Source organism: Artibeus jamaicensis, unplaced genomic scaffold (genome assembly GCF_021234435.1).
Source record: "Artibeus jamaicensis isolate MK-2021 breed Jamaican fruit bat unplaced genomic scaffold, CSHL_Jam_final contig_444, whole genome shotgun sequence".
NCBI classification, from domain to species: domain Eukaryota; kingdom Metazoa; phylum Chordata; class Mammalia; order Chiroptera; family Phyllostomidae; genus Artibeus; species Artibeus jamaicensis.
In genome coordinates, this window is record NW_026521831.1 from 10,076,914 (window position 1) to 10,095,434 (window position 18,521).

An 18,521-nucleotide genomic window follows, 5' to 3' on the forward strand; every position below is an offset into this window, starting at 1 on the left:
TGGGATTATGACCTTGAGTGTGGAAATGGTGTCATTTACCAGTTCATTCACTTTATCATTCTGTATTACTTGGGTCCCCTGGTTGTAAAGGACAAAAAGTCAACTTGAATCTGTTAAACTGAAATGTGGAATGCACCCTAAGGACATTGGGCTGGTTCCCAAGATCCAAACATGGGAATGAGGCTCCAGGGACAAATAAAATGAGAGTTCCAAAATCTCTGGGACCCTCTTCTCCAGCTGACATCTGCTTCCATCCTTCTCCTTCCACAGACAGGCTTCCGCGGCTCCTCCACCAGCTCCTGGGCTATTAGGTCTTGCAGCCCAGACACGCAAAGACATACAAGCTTCTCTTTTTCAGTCATAGTTCCAAAATCCCTAGAAGAGAAGATCTCTTGGTTTGGTTTGGGTCAGAGCTGGGCCGAGCACCTACCACCTGGAAACATGGGCACGTTGAGTCACACATACTTACCTTGACCAACCAACCAACCAGATGGGGCCGAGACAGGGAGGCCACACTGTACTCACATGACCACCTTGTAAATTCAGAAAGCAGGGTGCTAATCAAGCAAAAGGTGTTCACTACCTTTCTTTTTTTCTATAATATCCTTCTGCAGAAGTAAATGGGAATCATGTAAGTGCTATTTTGCCAAAAACAAGCACTGAGCACCTAACTTACCTCGTGTCTAACTGCGTCTTGGCAATCCTTTCATTCTATGACATTGCTTAAGGGCCCTTTTTTCTTCAGTTTTCAGCCCTTACTCGTGCTTACCTCTTTTTCATTCTTCCTGGCCAGTCCGGCTACTTAGTCTACTGAGATCAAGACCGTACATCATTTCTCGCCCAACTCCTCGGCTATTAAAACAAAGCCCATTTTCATACATCTCTACTGCACAATTTTCCCTTTCCCCCTTTTCCTTCACATAGCTTTTCTTCCTCCAGTTTCAGAGAAAACACTCACTCTTGTCAGTGCTCAGAGGCGATCAGGATCTGTGAGAGATGCAGACTAAAGCAAGTAGGCGCCAGAAGAGAAATCTACCGATTTAGACGAGTAATCTCGGCTACAAAGAACAGAAATACTTAAACGTGGTTGAGTGGTTCATTCTCTTTCTTTAGTCAAGCCACATACAAAGCCAAATCGTAATCTGAAACCATTTTTAGTTTATTCTAAGAAATCTCTATCTAACTCTAAAGATCTTTGAACTCCCAGGGATTCAAAAAATAGTTTTTAATTTATTTATTTCCGCCTGCAAATACTATGTATGCATTTCTAATATATAAGAACTTTAAAAAGTAACTTTATTGCCATTAGCTCATCTAACAGAATTAAGAATTACTTGATGTCACTGAATACTCTGCTCACCTCTTATTTTTCCATCTGTCTCAAAAAGGCCTTTTTACAACGTGTCCAATCAGAATCATAATGAGGTCATATACTATATTGCATTTGGCCTCCAGATGCTTTTCAAATTCTTGCAAATTCTTTGCAAGATGCCTTGCAATCTTCCACCCCATTATGCCATTGATTTGTTGAAGAAACTGGGTTGCTTTTTGTAATTTCTCATATTCTGGATTTGGCTGATTGCTTCTAGGTTGTACGAAGTCTTTGAATTGTTTTTTTATCCCCTACATTTCTAGCAGGCTTGATTTTTATTTATTTTTATTTTTTAGAAGAATCCTTCATAGGCCAATAAACATATTTTCTAACCACCAAAGACTTCATTGGAACTTGCAATCTTTTTTTGTTGTTCCTATATTTAAAATGGTAAATATTTTAAATTTAAATATTTAAAATTTTAAATATTTTAAATTTCGATATCTTACATGGCAATCACAACTCACTTTTATTAAGTGCTTTCCACGGGCCAGGCATAATGCTAACTAAACTATAAGCTCATTCAATCTTACAACTATTTTGTAGACGAGGAAACTAGAGCTTAGAGAATTTGATTAAGTTAACCCAGTTAGTAAGTGATGGTATGAGTTCAGCTGTGGAATTGGAAATCCCCGCTTCGTAACACTTCCGGCTCTGAACAATTAATTACTTCTTTCCCGGTCTTCTCAGAAGCCCTCAGGTATCAATGCCTGGGAAGTGGTCCTCCCGAGGCCCGGGCCCTGCCCCTCCCCTCTCCTCCCTACCCTTCCCTGCCCCACCCCACCCTACCCCGCGGGTCCAAGGCTTGACGGTTTGAGAACCCGGAAAACCACATTTCCCAGAGCGCATCGCGACCACGAAGGTCGCACTACTGCCGTGCGTTCGCCGGCGCCGTTTTTTGTAGAGGGGCAGAGTGGTGCGGCCTGTGATCATGGCGCTGTTCCCGGCCTTTGCGGGTGTTAGCGAGGCTCTCGATAGCGGGAGCTCCAGGAAAGGTAAGCACACAAAAGGGACGAAGAAGGCGCTTGGCCCCAGGTATCGGCCCTGGCTTTGGATGTTTATCCACTTGTATCCCAGAGTTCTCCGCGGCGGTGCAAAGCCTTCTGGGAAGGGCTCTCGTCCGCGCCCCGGCTTTTTTGGGACTAGAGTTGAAGAATTACGGAAGGACGAAGACCTAGGAGATCCCCCAAACCGTTTTTCTATAAGCTTCAGTTACTTCACCTCAAGTAGACTCCTGGCGCAAATGCTGGGTGTTCTTAATGCTCTCTTTCCTGTTTTAGTTATTTCTGAATGTTTATTGGGTTTAAATCTGTAGGCAGGCCTAGAGCTATGGGGATTAAGGACCCAAAGCCTGCTCGGTTTCCTCTCCACAGAGGCACAGCTGCTGGGAATAAGAACTAACATTTATTTATTGAGACCCTACCGTGTGTCAGGTGATGGCATCACATATTTTATTTAAGCCTTCAAAGTCCCCGGGTTCATATTAAATGTTGAGGCGCGGACAGTCATACCTCGTAGATGTTGAGGGTTTGGTTCCAGACCACCGCGGTTAGGGGACTGTAACCTTGTTGCTGTTGGAGGGTCTTGCATTTGTAAACAACTCAATATCTGTGAAGCACAATAAAGCAAAGCTCAATCAAAGGCGGTATGCCTGTAGTGAATTGCACCTGAAGGTGATTCTAAGTCATCCACTTATGTGGCAGAGCCCAATTGTGTCAGAGACCTCTCTTACGTCCTTCCATTTAGCTTCTACACCTATTTTTTCGTAGCAGTTATCATAATTGTAATCAATTTCTTATACAGTGTGAATTTTGGTCATTCTTTAGTAACTGTACCCTCCATGTGGTCAAGGACAGTGTCTAGACTCTGTAGCATGCTTAGCCCCTTGCAGGGGCCCAGAATACAGGTATTTGATAAATACTTGCTGAATGTACAGACCAGTGGTAGGTACTTAACACAGAAATAACAGGACAAGGTAGGACGTTAGAGATGTTATAGGTGAACTACAGGAATAATGGCTTCGATGGGAGGTTCATAGAAGGCAGGGGTGGCCCACCTTTTGGTGTCTCTGGGCCACACTGGAAGAGGAAAAGTTGTCTTAGGCCCCACATTAAATACATTGCGACATGTACTAAAAAAAAAAATCTCACATTTTAAGTAAATTCACGGTTTTGTGTTGGGTCACATTCATACCTATCCCGGGCTGCGTACGGCACACCCCTGGAAGACTGTTTATAGGAACTAACTTTAGGGATGGGTCTTCAACAAGGTAGGAGCTGGATAGAAAGATAGTGGAAGGGCATTCCAGGGCCTGCAAAGGCATGCAGGAAGGGAAGGAGACCAGTGTAGAGAACTGCAGATGCTCCAGTGTGTCTGGACATCAAGAGGCATAAAGAGGCCTTGGGACTGGTGGTTAGGGAGGCTAGTGGCTTGAATACCAGGCCAAGGGTTTATCCTTCTGTTTTGGGAGGATGAAGTGGAAAGTTTATAAGAGAGTGTTGCTCTTGTCATTTATTGTAACCAGTATTTATTGGACATCTGGGTACCCGGCATCAGGGTAAAGTTTGGAAAAGTGCTGTTTGTAAAGTACTGTATTAAAAAAAATTTAAATGCAACATTATTACTGATAATGAAATTAACTATAATTCTTTAATGTCATTTAATTGTCGATGTTCAGATTTCCCAACTTGTCTCAAGAATGGCCTTTCACAGTTGGTTTGTCCAAGTCAGGATCCAAAAAGATCCAACATTGTATTTCGTGGACATGTCTCTTGGGTCTCTTTTAAATATAAAAGTCTCTTCCTCCCCTCCATTTACCCCTGTGATTTATTTGTTGTGGAAACTGGGTCATTTGTTCTACACACACTTCCTACCAAATCCTCATGGTGTCATTTAATATGCTTCTCTATCCCAGTATTTCCTGTAAACTAGTAATTAGATCTAGAGAGTTAATAAGATTCAGGCATAATTTTTTTTTTAGTTGAAAACACCTCATTGGGAGTGCTCTGCACTTGATGTTGAATCATATCAGGAGGGTCTACTGTCTAGTTTTCTCTCCCTTGGTGATGTTAAGATCCATCCGTTTTAGTTTTTTATAAACTACTCTCCCACCCCCAACACCCCACCCCCGAGCTCCCTTATGGCAAAGCCTTAATTGCATCCTTAAAACCCTTTCTTGTACCTTCTGAAAGACTTTGGGAAGTCACACGCACTTTGCTGTTGTTTTTCTTTTTTGACATTTGTATTACTTTATCTTTCCTCCCAGCTGTCATCACCATCTGGAATCTTTGTGTAAAAAGGTACTGGAATTATTTGAGAGCATCTCTCCTTCCATATTGTTTCATCTTCTCCACTTTTCCTGTGTTCATTCTAGAATCCAGTTATTGTGGAAATAACTGTGATCTCAGAGAGCAACAGGAACTGTTTTCATAGGCCTCTTGCCAAGAGTTAAGCCCAAGGGAAGGGAACCAATCTCAGAAGGAAAAAAGAGACAGTAGAAGAAAGATGGTGTGAAGAGTTGTTTAGCCCTTACTGAGTATGACCCAACATATTACTTACTCCCTGAGAGCCTGTTTCCTCTTCTGTACAGGAGAGATCAGGACACCTCCAGTACAGGGTTGCCTCGGGGATTAAAAGATAAAGGATGTAGAGTGTTAACCTGGGCCTTGGCCTATTGTAGGCACTTTGTAAATTAGGATCCCTCTCTTTTCCCTTTTCCTGTGCTTTTTAAATTCCTACTACTGTATGCCAGACATTGATTCCACTGTAGGGTTGAAGCAGTAAGTAAAATCAAGTACCTGTCGTCAGCGACTAGTATATAGAATATATAAAGAACTCTTACAGCTCAGTGATTAAAAGACAATCCAATTAAGAAATAGACAAAAGATTTGAATAGCTGTTTCTCCTCTAGTATGAATGGCCAATAAACACGGGAAAAGTGGCTCAACATCTGTAGTCTCCAGGGAAATGAAAGTCAAAACTACACTGAGAAAAGACATCGAATGACTATAATATAAAAGACACCAACATGTTGGCAAGGATGTGGAAGGTTGGAGTCCTCATACATTGTTAGTTAAGTGTAAAATGGTACAGCCAGGTTGCAAAACAGGCGGGCAGAACTGCCAGAATGCTACTGTTACCCAGCAATTCTGCTCCTCGATACTTACCCAAGAGAAATGAAGACATATGTTCATAAAAACGAGCACATGAATGTTCACAGCAGTGTTATTCATAATAGTTTCACAGTGGAAACTACCGAAGTATCCACCAACTGACGAATGGATAAAATGTGGTATAATCCATGAAATATTATTCAGCAATAAAAAGGAATAAAGTAGTGATACCTGCTAAATCATGGATGAACGCTGAAAACATCAAGTGAAAAAAAGCCAGTTACAGAAGACCATATATTGTATGATCTTGTTTAAATTAAATGCCCCAAATAGCCACATCCGTAGAGAAAAAATACTAGTGGTTGCCTAGGGCTGGGAATTGGGGTCGGAGAGTAGGGGGTGGGTGATGGAGAGAGTCTGCTAATAGGTATGGGGGTTTTGGAGATAATGAGAATGTGCTAAAATTATTTTATGGTGGTATTGTGCCATAGTCTAAGTACTCTAAAAACTTGTGAATTATACCCTTTATATGGTTGAACCTTATGCATAGTATATAAATTATGTCCCAGTAGAAGTGTTAAAAAATCTAATTACCCTTCTCTGTCTCTCTAAGATTTTATTTATTTACTTTTAGAGAGAGGAGAAGGGAGGGAGAAAGAGAAAGAGAAACATTGATCGGTTGCCTCTCATGTGCCCCAACTGGGGACCTGGCCTGCAACCCAGGCACATGTCCTAACTGGGAATCGAACTGGCCACCTTTCAGGCTGTCAGTCAGTCCACTGAGCCACACCATCCGGGGCCCTTTTCTTCCAACTGCGACCATTTCATGGGTTCTTTCTCCTCAGCATAGGAATGTGCTCTGGGCACTCATCCTAAAACAAAACGGTGAATTAACCCCTGCTGCCACGGTCCCATGCTCCTTTCCTCTCCTTCATAGCTAAGACCCTTAAAAGTAAAAAAATAAGTTATTTAGAAATAGTTCATTGTAGAATAGTTAGAAATTAATTTCTAACAGCAAAAAAAATCAGACATTTAATCTCAGCACCTATAGATGTCATTGTTAACATCTTGTATAATTTTAGCATTAGTTAGAAAAGTTGACACCTTGTGTTTTTTTCAAAGAGGAGTACTGGTTATTCTAAGGAGTGGTTTATGTTAATACCTAACTAAGATAGAATATGGGAATATTGTTTTTAAAGAAAAGTATCATAATCTTCTGTAATAATTTTAAGCATGGTAGGCTATTATGCATGGTTTGATTTTTAACTTTTCGGAATGGCCTACATCAAATTTGAGGTCATTAAAACCTAGTGCTTCGAAGCTCTCATGCTTGTTAGAGTGTGGAGGGGCTGCCCGGAGCATCGTTGCCTTTTAGGCCACATTTGTTACGTGGCTTTTGCTGAAGCCCCAGCCTGATACCACAGAGGGTTTCGGTCTTAAGTGTTTTGGAGTGTGTGAAAGCCCCGAGCCCTGTGAAATAAAAGTTTCATGGATTCCCTTTGGGTTCCCGCGGGAACCCCCGTGGGCTGTCATGAACGCTTGGCTGACATTGGCTGTGAGTTAGGATGCCAGCCGGTAAGATGGATTTCCTGCTTCAGAAGCCGTACTGAGCTTATTTCATTGATCTTTTCTCTTTTTGCATGTGCAGAATTAGATTGGCTGAGCAACCCAAGCTTTTGTGTTGGGACCGTAACAACTCCGAGCCAACAAACCGAAGAGGCCACAGTGCTCCTTTCTGACGGGTCACCGCTGACGAGGTAGTATTTTTGGTAGAGGGAGTATTTGGTAGAGGTAGTATTTTTGACTTCAGTCTTTGTCATGCACCATTCCGTGGCTCAGCTCGAGTGGTGCTCCTCAGAAAATCCCGGGACAGAAGAGCTCATAAACTGTTAATGAGGTGGCCTTTGCCTCTTTTCCCTTACCTCACCCTTACAGATTCGTCTTTTCTCCCCGTTGCATTGCAGTGGCAGCTGCGTGACACAGTTACTGCCGGTAATGAGGCCGTCAGGGAAATGGAGTTGTTGTGGTTCTCAAGTAACTTTACTGGGCTCATTAGTAACCTTTAGAATATTGACAAACATGGAATTCAGATAGTTCCACCGCATCGGTAAAAATAGGAGGAGCTTGTGTAATGTAATGTGGGGAAGGGAGAAATTCCCCCTTCCCTCCTCTGGTTCTTTCTGGCTGGCCAGATAATAAACCAGTAGGAGGCAGGTCGACAAGAGAAAGTCAAATTTAGTATTATGTGCATGGGAACCCCACGTATGGGACGGATCCAGAGACCCCGGGTGTGTGAGCGGTTCAGAGGCAGGAGGGGGGATTGAGGTGTGGAGGATGTCCCGAGTGCGGGGTGAGGTAAGGCCCCTCGGGGGCTTCAGAAGGCCATTGCAGATGCCCAGAGGGGCAAACAATTCATAAACACAAGTTTGCCGTGCCCTATAATTGTGTCAAAAGAAGTTACCTCTGATCATCTCTCATGGGCGTGGCCCCTAATTCAAATTCTTCTAGGTAGTTTAGGGAAAAGGGAGAACTTTCTCTTGAGCCAGAAGCTAAAATTGCCTTTAGCTCAAACTAATCTGCGTACCCCTGAGGCACATCTCGGGGCAGCTCGTCCAGGACCCTGATGGGACACACGCTAAAATCTCATGAAAACTTGGGGCAACGCGCAGTGGTGCACATTTCTACCAGCTTTGTTGCAGATCACTGAATTGAGAAATGGGCTCTCTGGCCGCTAGAGACCAGATGGTCTGTTAACATGACGAACCCCGGAAGCCAGGGACTCTGCAGGCGGAAGCAGTTTTCGGAAATTGGGAGCAGTTAATGCATGAGAGGGAGTGGTTTGTGGGCCCTTCAGTAATGATGATGAGCTCATATAACCGTTAAAAACAGGGAGTGGAATTAAAGCTTTTTTTTGTTTTTTTTTGCATTAAGAACATGCTGGTATAATATGTAGGACTGAAAATAAATCTTTTATAATGTTGTTTTAGAAAGACTATAGTTGATAAAATAACTGTAGATGACTTTGATTTAAAAATGTACGTATATGAAAGTATAGGTTTAGAAGCTAAAGTCCGCGTGAGCATTTTTAGAATTTCCTTGTATATTCTCGTGTATTTGTTTGATTACTTATTTACATATTTTCCCTAATTCTCTTGTGCAAACCCTAATGTGATTTTTTCACCCAGGAGTCCCGTGAAATCAGACCCTTCAGATGACAGTGACGCGAACAGAAAGCTCAGACAAACCGGCAGAAAGAAGAAGAGAGAGAAGAAGAAGAAAAGGAAGCATCAGCACCACAAGAAAACCAGGAGACGCCGTGGGCAGCCGGGCGGCAGCGCGTCTGAGTCTGCGTCGGACGCTGGCTCTGACCGGGACGGGTCTTCCAGAGGCAGCAGAGACGGCAAGAGAGAATCGGGGAAGCCGAGGTACGTTCTCCGCTCTCTGGCACCTGTGATGTTCTGCTGTGAGTCTTCGGTTCTCCTCCCTCACTTCTGCCCCAAGTTACATACTCGTGCGATTGTTTAACTCAGTCAAAACGGAGTCAGTAAATATCTCAGTAAAGCTGGGAAGAAATAGAGCTCACATTTGGTCAGCCTTAAAAAAAAAGGGAGAGAACTTCAACAAATTAGAGCCATGATTTTGCTCAAGAAATGTTAACTGGATACAGCAATGAGCGTGTTGAAATGTGATTTATACAAAAAGTCTTTGGGAATTTTGAAAGATGGCAAATGTGCTGCCCATTGTGTGTAGGGGCTAGTTCACTGGGAGCGGCCCTTGGCCTCCACACTTACAGGGAAATGTCTTCTCTTCACGGTGAAGTAGCTTCCTTTCCCATTACCAACCCTCCCCTCCCCCACTCTTTGCCAAAGGTTAATCGTAGCCCTTAACATAGCCGTTGGTTTTGTCCTTTTCTCCTTCACATTTGTTTGGACACTGTTGAAGGTCCAAAGTAGCTCAGGACCATGGTTCTCCCTTCCTTGGGCCTTCATTTCCCCATTTGTTGCACAGGTGTCTCCCTGCAGCATAGTCTTCAGGTCATTCTGCAGAACGGTCACAGTGCCAGGAGCTCAGCTCGGTCACAGCCCCTCCTCTCTGCCGAGGGTGACACCCTCCTGCTTGGGGAGGCACTTGGCACAGGGTTGGGACAGTCAGTATGTGGTGCAAATACTTGAATTATTCCTCGTGTACCCTTTTTTCTTTGTTCACATAGTCGAGAAGAGAGAATAGTTAAACACCTGTCCAAAGCATACTAAGAAAGTTAGTGTTAGTAAGATTTTTGCAATTCTTTTGCGATATGATTTGCTTTTGGGTGCTTAGTCGCCCCGCTGACGGCAGAGATGCTCCATGTCTGCATCAGAGAGGCCAACTCCGCAGTCTCCCAGGGTCCTGCTGTCGTCTGTCCCGTGCCAGCCTCTGGGGTCTCAGGTGCCACACCTGTAACCCAGACTTGCTCTAGGAGGAAAAATAAAGGGGCCAAGCAAAAGGTCTAAATTTGACTGAATTTATGTGGACAGGGACCGTGCCCCCTTTACTGGCCATGGCATGTCCCGGCCTTTGCACAGGGCCGATACATGGTAACATGTCCTGAAAACATTTCCATTATGTGAATGAATGACTATACAGAGTCTGGCACAAGTAACGCCCCCGGTTTCCCGGTTTCTAATTACAAAATCATAGGCATGTAATTCCTTAACGAAATAATGTCACACTCAAGCTCACCATATGGCATTTTGGGTGAAATGTCTCCAGAGGCTACAGCTTCTCATTGACCTTTGTTTCCTGGGATGGCTTCCTCCTCACCTTCAGGGGCAGGCCCCTCCCTGTGCACAGCCTGACCACATGCTGCGTCCTGACCTCAATTCCCAACAGGGGAGGGATAAGAGCTTGTTGACTCCCCAGGGGTGGTCTGCAGCTGGCCCTTCCTTTTTTTTTTCCACCCTCAGTTGGCTTTCTGGAATGTATCACTCTCTTTCCCTCCGTCATTGCCCCTTATGGTTTTCATTGACAGAAACCCTCCACATTTATTCTAGAGGAACAACATCATCATGTTATGTTAACATTACCATGTATTTTAACCTGAGATGAGGCACTCAAATAGTTATTGAATTGCTACCTCGTGTCCCCTAAATACCATTCTCTTGTATTCCCAGCCAAGAATGACTTAGAGGCTTCCAGAATCTTATTTCTGTCGGGGCAGAACTAAAAACCAGAAGGAACGACAATGGCTGCTGTGACCCCCTGGGCAGTGCCTGTGTCAGCAGCATCGTGAGCTGATTTTCCTTAGAGGAGGAAAGCCGTCCGATGCCCCCAAATCCTCCCCCCACCTCGTTTGGCTCCTAGGGACGTGCTTCCATTTGCATCTGAGATGCAAGTCTGCCGACTCACAAGCTGGTTCAAAGGGGTAAATCGGGGTCTGGCCTCACAGTGGCCTCTCTCTGCCCTTTACGTAGAACTCGGCACGCAGAGCCCAGGTTAGAAACATGGGGCTCAGACCAGGCCTGAGTAACGCCTGAGGCCGAACTGGTCACAGCTGTGGCTTTGCCGCTGTCATTGGTGAGTGTTCAGTTGGAATCAATAACCTGAGCACTTTTCAAGTGAGGCGACGAGAAAAACCGTGTACAAATACACGTGAAATTCAGGTTACAATAATTTAAGTGGAATACTTGAAAAAGAGCACCGCATATTCCTCAGGTTAATTTCCGAGGCGACTTCCTCTTTGGTAAGGTGCTGCTTGGCAACGACGGTTCTGCGTTCCATTTTGAGGCTGTTTTTTTGGAGCAGGTGCCCTCTTTCCGTCTGTGCGGCACGTAGGCCTTTCCGTCCTCAGCCCCCTTTGTGCTGCACAGAGTTCGAAACGCCTAACCTCCGAGTCTCGGCCGCTGTGAACCGTTTGACCAGCAGGTCTGTAACTACCTCTCCCTTCTTCCTCACCGTCCCTTGCCCCACAGTCAAGAACACAGTGCTGCTGCGCCCATCGGACGTCGCTGTGTCTGGCTGGAGGACCTCCAGGCTCTGACGGAAGAAGCCTTCAGAACCGATACGAAACCAGACCCTGCAAACTGGGAGTATAAGTCGCTGTACCGAGGAGACATAGCCAGGTACCTGTCCTGACCACCCCCCCCCCCCCCCCCCCCCCCCCGCCGTGGGACGTGACTCCCTTCTCCTGGGCACTCAGTACAGCCTCCTCTGCCTGGCCACGCCCACCCCCATGGGTTCTGTTGGGTTTTTATCCATTTCACATCCTAACGTGAAAATTTAACCCTTGAGGTCAGGGTCCAGGCCAGATTAACTGTGTGTATCCGTGGCACTCGGAAGAGTGCCTGGCACGGTACGTGTTCGGTAAGTGTTTGCTGAGTGAGTGAACCTAAAAATACCTTCGAATAATTGTGACAGACCATCTGGAAACCATCTGATCTAATGTAGATGCCATTTAAAAAAAGTTGCAAAAGCCTTTTACTTGTCTGCCCCCTGCCATGTGTGCCATTCGAATAATGACATTAAGTGGTAGTGACATTTTCACCACATGCGTACATCACCAGATAATCAATCGAAAGAAGAGGTGGCGGTGTTTGCTTCAGTAACGAGTTTAAGCTTTCCCCCTCTGCTCTTGTCAGTCAGCAGTATTTGAACACTGGCCCAGCCCTGCCAGGCACTGACTGCTCGTGAGGCCAGCGGTGCAGTCTGCCCCAGGCAGCGCACAGCAGTCAGCAGCAGAGGCCGAGAACCACGGCCCCGGGGCCCGGAGGGGGCTCTGCCCGGCTGCCACGTTCTGCGCAGGCTAGTTACCTTCCGAAACAAGTTTCAGTTCCCTCTACTGCGCTGCCCCTTTGAACTTGAAGCAGGTTTTCGCTCATGACATACCTCACCATGTAAGCAATTCCAACTAAAAGGGTCTTTATGGCGAGTTTATCGTAGTTATTTTTCAGTGCGTGTTTGTATCTGTATACTGCCTAATAAATCTCATGGCTGAGAGTAAATGATTACCATATTGAAAATGCATTTTAGATTTAAAAATTAGTGTCATACTCTCTACAGTCTCGTCTGATTTTCCACGCCACCACACGATGATGCCACAGATGTGGTGGAAACTCAGGAACAGTGGGAAAGCCAGCAAACACCCGTGGGGCACGAAGCGTGCGCCTCGGTCCTGAACTTGCTCGGTCACTCACGGCGGCCTGCCTCCCCCTCGTGGCTCCGTGGGGCGGAGGGCACTCTCATGCTTTGAGTGTGGGAAAGGAACCTCAGGGAGGGTCAGTGACTTCTCAAGGTCACGCACCACCAGTCAGCAGCAGAGTTGAGATTTGAACCTGTGTTCCTGTGGCTTCTCGTGTTCTCTCTCTGTCCACAGATGAGGCAGGTTATATGGTTGGGCATTTTCTAGACTGGGAAACCGAGGACTGGTTCTCGTTCTGACTTTGCCATTTACTAGTGACGTCATGCAAGGCTAGCCATGTAAGCCGTCTGAACCTCCGTTTCTGCGTTTGTAAATTGGGAATTGTAACTCTGGCTGTGCCTGACACTCAGATACCAGAAATATTTGATAGGGAGTTAGAAACTAGTGTGCACATATGAAGGGTTATTATTTAGAAACAGATGAACAAAGGAAAAAACCCTGACAATGAGTGGTCGAGCCTCTGCTGGTGCACGGCCCAGACCCTCAGGAGGAGAGTAGTTAGTGGAACCGCATTCACCTAAACTGCAGAAGCACCGCTGTCGGGGGCGTTGGGCGTTGGCGCAGTTTCTCAGGAACTTAGGAAAGCGCATGGGACGAGGGCCTCGCCTGGGCTCGCAGCTCTGCAGCTGTTGGTGTCCGGGTCTGGGGAGGCGTGGCTCCCGCGGCACCCAGGCTGGTCCGAAGATGGTGGGAGTGTCGCGCCAGGCACTGAATTTTCATACCCCAGAGGGACCCGGACAGACCGAGGGCACTGAGAGGGAGGTGGGTGGACGAGTCGGCCAGCCCTGGCACGTGTGGACTGGGCCACTGTGCCGGAAGCTGTGCCGCATTGGCAGTGTTCTGTGTAACGGGAAGGCACAGCCAGGGTGCATGGGTGGAGTGCGGGAAGTCTTTATGGATTGCTGTGTCTTTGGCTGTCCACTGATGAACTGCTTGGCTTATGTTTAGGAGCCGGGTTTTATAAGATAGTGATAGTTTAAACATACCTGCCCCTTACTGTATGGATAAATGTTTTACATGTATGAACTTCTCGGATCATCCCAGCAAGTCTGTGACCTATAGGAACCACTCATCATCCCCATTTTACAGACAAGGAAACTGAGGCGCAGATTTGTGTGCTTGTTTTAAGTAACTGGATTTGTGTGCTTGTTTTAAGTCACTGGCCACCCAGTGAGTGAGTGTTGGGATTCGGACCCAGGCAGTCGGTCTCTGGGAGGGGCATGTGCGTGCTGATGTCGCTGAGGGAGAGGCTGTGCGGTGCCCAGCCCGGCTCACTGTGGGACTCAGCCCGTTGGGTGGGCTCAGGGCAGGGTTGTGTGCTCGGCTTGAATACGACCTCTCCTGTACCCTCTTCCTCTTTAATCTCTTTTTTTCTTGTTTTCTTTTCCTTCCTTTCTTGATTCTTCTCTTCCCTCCTGCTCCCCCCTACCCCCCCCCCCACTTTCTTCTTTTTCTTTCTTTTGGTGGCCAAGTGCCAATAGCTGGGTTTATTTAAATTAAATGTCCATATGATGTCATTTCCTCAGCCTCCACAGTGGGAGCTCCTGTCTCTGGAATCATTCAAGGGCAGATTAGCTGATTATTGGATAAGGATTTTATAGAAGAAGCCTCTTCATTTGGGGGAATATTGAATTAAATTTTACCTTAGGTCCTGTCCAGTTACTAAGATTTTATGATAAATGATAAACTGACCACAATCTAAATGTCCACCAGTAGGGAAGTTGTTACATACATTATGGCACACCACTCTAATGGACCGTTTGAAGCCAATAAATATTATATTTTTTAAGACTAATGGTGTGGGGAAGTGCTTAAATATAGGGAGGAGCGCCTAAAGCTGTGCATCAGCTGTTTGAATGTAGAGCGTGTGTATATATGTATAAATCTATACATACACACATCTCTGAAGGTCGATAATAATATGGATCAGTAATATTCTTTATTATTTTCATCTAATTTGTTATGAAATGGAGCTATTAAAATCAATTTTACAAAATGCACTTTTAAATTCAGGAAACTCAGTAAATATTTTTTAGAGATTATACGAATATCTAAAATAGTGTTCATTTTCAGTGAAAATAAAGTAGTAATTAAGGAGAACAAAACTAGTTTTCTCACTTCAAAGTGGCTCCGTGGGGAGTGGGGGCTTATTCAGAGCCGTGCAGCGGCGCTGTGGCCTCCCCGCCCCGTCGCCTGCTGTTTGGCGCACAAATGGCCGGAGGGAGAGGGTGAGGTGAGGGGTTTGAGAGGCGCTCCTGCGTGTGTGCGAAACCTCTCTCCGAGGTGGAGCCCGCCGCACAGAGGCGGAGGGCTTCCCAGGTGCCGGTCAGCAGTGGGCAGGCGCAGGAGGTGTGGGCTCCGCCCGGGCGGGCGGGCGGGGGTGGAGACAGAGCCCCCTGGGGGTGACCGCAGGCGGCAGCCATCTCTGCTGCCTGTTCCTCCCCACAGCATTTTATGATGGAAATTTTAAGAAATGCAGCCCAAGTTGAAAGACTTTTACAGTGAAGCCCTGACATGCCACCCCCTACATCCTACCATTTTACTGTACTTCCCTTATCATATATCTGTTCAGTCCACAACCTTTCTTATTTAAAAAATTATTTATTGATTGATTTTAGAGAGAGGGAGGCAGAGGGAGAGAGAAACATTGATTTGTTGTTCCACCTATTTATGCATTCGCTGGTTGACTTTCATATGTCCCCTGACCAGGGATTGAACCAGCAACCTTGGTGTAGTGGGACGATGCTCTAACCAACTGAACTATCTGGCCAGGGAAACCCATCTTATTTTTTGATGTATTTCAGAGTAAATTGCTGACATCAATAAACTACCCCCTAAATACTTCAACATGGATATCATTGACTAGAGTGCAAGACTCGCTTCATTTTTCCTTTGGATTTAAAATTTACATATATTGTAATACGCAAATCTTTGCTTGCTGTATTTTGACAGGCATACACCTGGGTAACGTGCGCCTCTGTCGAAATGTGGGACCCCGAAATGGGACCCCGAAGGTTTCCCCCTGCTCCTCTCCTGTCAGTCCACACCCCACCTCTCCAGAGGCCATCACCTTTCTCGTTTTTTCCACCGTCAGTTTTGTCTATTCTAGAACGTCACAGAAACAGTCACACGGTGTGGGTCTTTGTGTCCGGCTCCCTCCACTCAGCAAGACGTGTCCGAGTTTCCTCCGTGTTGCGGTGCTCACGCCGCTTGTTTGCCCCTCTTCTGTCGGCGGACACCCGGGCTCTGTCCAGTCGCCCTGGGCTGTGAGGAGTGGATCTGCGGAGAACCTTGTGCCAAATCCTCTGTGGGCACCTGGTTCCCTTTTTTTTTGGGCAAATACCTAAGGATCAGAATTGCTGGGCCATAGGATGGGTCTGCGTTTAGTTCTTTTTATTTCTTTTTAAAGGTTTTATTTATTTTAGAGAGGGGGAAGGGAGGGAGAAAGGGGGGGACAGAAGCAGTGCTGTGCAAGGGAATCGGTCAGTTGCCTGTTGCATGCCCCCAACCAGAGGCCCGGGCTGCAGCCCAGACGGGTGCCCTGACCCAGAGTCAAACCAGCGAGCGACCTTTCGCTCTGTGGGCAAACCCAACCCACTGAGCCACACCGGCCGCAAATACGTTTATTTTCTAAAAGAAACTGCCAGACCTTTTCCCGAAGTGATTGTACCCGTTTAGCTCCCCGTCAGCAGCAGATGGGAGTCCTGGTGACGCTGCACATCGCTCACCGGCGTGTGGTGTTGCCTTTTTAATGTTGGCTGTTTGGGTGGGTACGTGGTGTCTCTTTGTGGTTTTAATTTGCATTTCCTTGATGACTAATGATGTTGAATACTTTTTTGTGTGTTTATTGGCCATTCACATCTCCTTTTGTGAATCCTGTTCAGATCTTCTGCCCATTTTTAAATTGGGTTGTTTATATAACACACGTACCGAAAAGTGCACAGTTTCCCTGAGCTTTTGTGCAGATACTCAGTAGTCATGTGTTTGTGGCTTTGGGGACGCCTACACGTTCCATAAAAGCATCTAGAACCAGCCTCTTTCCCCTAGAGCAGAAAATAGCCAGATGTAATTTTGTTTGACATACTTTGTTTCAGGATTAAAAAAAGAACCTCAGACCTACATGTTGTCTCTTTAAGTGGGGACACAGGACAGTGCCGAGGAAAAGGGACTGCTCGAGGACACGGCTGGCCTGGTGTCGCCCCAGGCCTCGGTGACTTTCTTTAGGAGCAGCATGAAAGGGGACGATGATATCCACCTTGCTTGTCACATGTGATTGTGATGGTCACCTGACGTCCCATAGGTGACAGTACTTGAACTGTGAAGCTCCAGGAAAATAGAAGTCACCAAGATCTAGACACCAGGCATGACCTTAAATTCATGAGGGGTTAACGAGGCCTCAAAGTTAGAAGAGTAAGTCAGAGGGGCAGAAAAAGTTAATTGCCAATCCTCACATTTCTTTAAATAGATGTAGTTTGAAGGGAAGGCGAATTTGAATGGATGCAGTTACCTTGCATAACAAGCCTTCAAGTCTGATGTGCTTTCACTCATTCAAAGCCAGTGCACATGTTCCCTCAGTAATTTTTTCTCTTTCTCAAATACAAGGTACAAGAGGAAAGGCGACTCCTGCCTGGGCATTAACCCTAAGAAGCAGCGCATATCCTGGGAGGGGGCTTCTGCGGCAAAGAAGCACTCACACAGGCGTGTCGAGCGCTACTTCACGAAGAAGAACGTGGGGCTGATGAACGCCGATGGGGTTGCCATCAGCAGTAAGACTGGACCTCTCTCATCTGAGCCAGTGTCCTTCATCCCGGTGAAGGGCTCGGACGATGCGGCTCCTCCCGTTACGACCTGGCTGAACCCTCTGGGGATTTATGATCAGTCCACCACGCAGTGGCTGCAAGGACAGGGTCCTTCAGAGCAGGAATCAAAGCAGCCAGACATAGAGCCAGACCGAGAGGATGCACTTCTCAAGGCCAAGGTGGAGGAGTTTAACAGGAGGGTGCGAGAGAATCCTCGGGATATTCAGCTGTGGATGGCGTTTGTTGCTTTTCAGGTAAGTGTCCCTGTCGCACTTTGCTTACTCACTGTGGCAGTCCTCATTTTGGGCAAAGCAATGTACTGTGCTGGTCTTTTGGAGCTCCTTCCTGTGAGGAACCCAGGCACTGGGCACCTAAAAGTTATTAGAATATAGGCCTTGCCCTGGGCTTTCCCAGAGTGGTGGCAAGACTGACATGTGAGGAGCATGTGCAGTCAGGGTGGTAAAGACTTTAATATGTGATTTGGGGATGGATGGGGGGTGACTTGCCATAGAGAGTAGTAGGGAAGGGCTTCTGAGCGAAGGTGACATTTGAGTGGAATCTGGAGAGGAGAGTAGCCCTTCCAGTAGCCCTGCGGGGGGAGGCATTCGGGGGTGCAGTCCCAGCACGCAGAGCTCACAGGGCGGTGGGGAGGGGGCTGCTCGCCCAGTGTCCTAGTCACAGCTGTGTGCTCCCTTTCTGAGATGCACGGGTTCTCTGAGTTCCACTTCGTGTTTGAGCCACTTAAACGACTATGTTCTGTCCCACATTTGACTGTTTTAATGGTAATGGTAAAGTGGACTCTCCAGAAAAGGGTTTCAAGGCGTTGCATGCTAGTTATTGATCCACAAGTCCAAGTGCTAAATGACAGAGGGGGCAGGCAGGGGAACACAGGGTCCAGTTTGCTCAGGGACACAGGCACTCAGGGAACTGAGTTTCCATCGGAAGAAATTGTGATGAATGAGACCTTCACAAAAGCCTGAATGGCGGTTCATTTTGAGAGGTGAGATACCCTTTGGGGCCTGTCGGTAACTTGAGCAGACTCAGAGGATCCCCTGTTGCCTTTG

The 18,521-nt window shown here is 46.4% G+C and overlaps 1 protein-coding gene across 2 annotated transcripts in view; it reads left to right on the forward strand.

Moving 5' to 3' along the window:
• The first annotated feature begins 2,136 nt into the window (after positions 1–2,136).
• The window catches only part of NRDE2 (NRDE-2, necessary for RNA interference, domain containing), a 37,203-nt gene continuing 20,818 nt past the window's right edge, over positions 2,137–18,521 (forward strand). Inside the window, exons 1-5 of one of the 2 annotated variants that reach the window (XM_053666007.1) lie at positions 2,137–2,367; positions 7,133–7,241; positions 8,670–8,909; positions 11,433–11,582; positions 17,261–17,711. In XM_053666007.1, coding sequence (XP_053521982.1) covers positions 2,304–2,367; positions 7,133–7,241; positions 8,670–8,909; positions 11,433–11,582; positions 17,261–17,711 — 1,014 coding nt within the window. In that variant the 5' untranslated portion in view covers positions 2,137–2,303. The remainder of the gene's footprint in view (positions 2,368–7,132; positions 7,242–8,669; positions 8,910–11,432; positions 11,583–17,260; positions 17,712–18,521) is intronic. The other variant, XM_037130219.2, reaches the window with a different exon arrangement.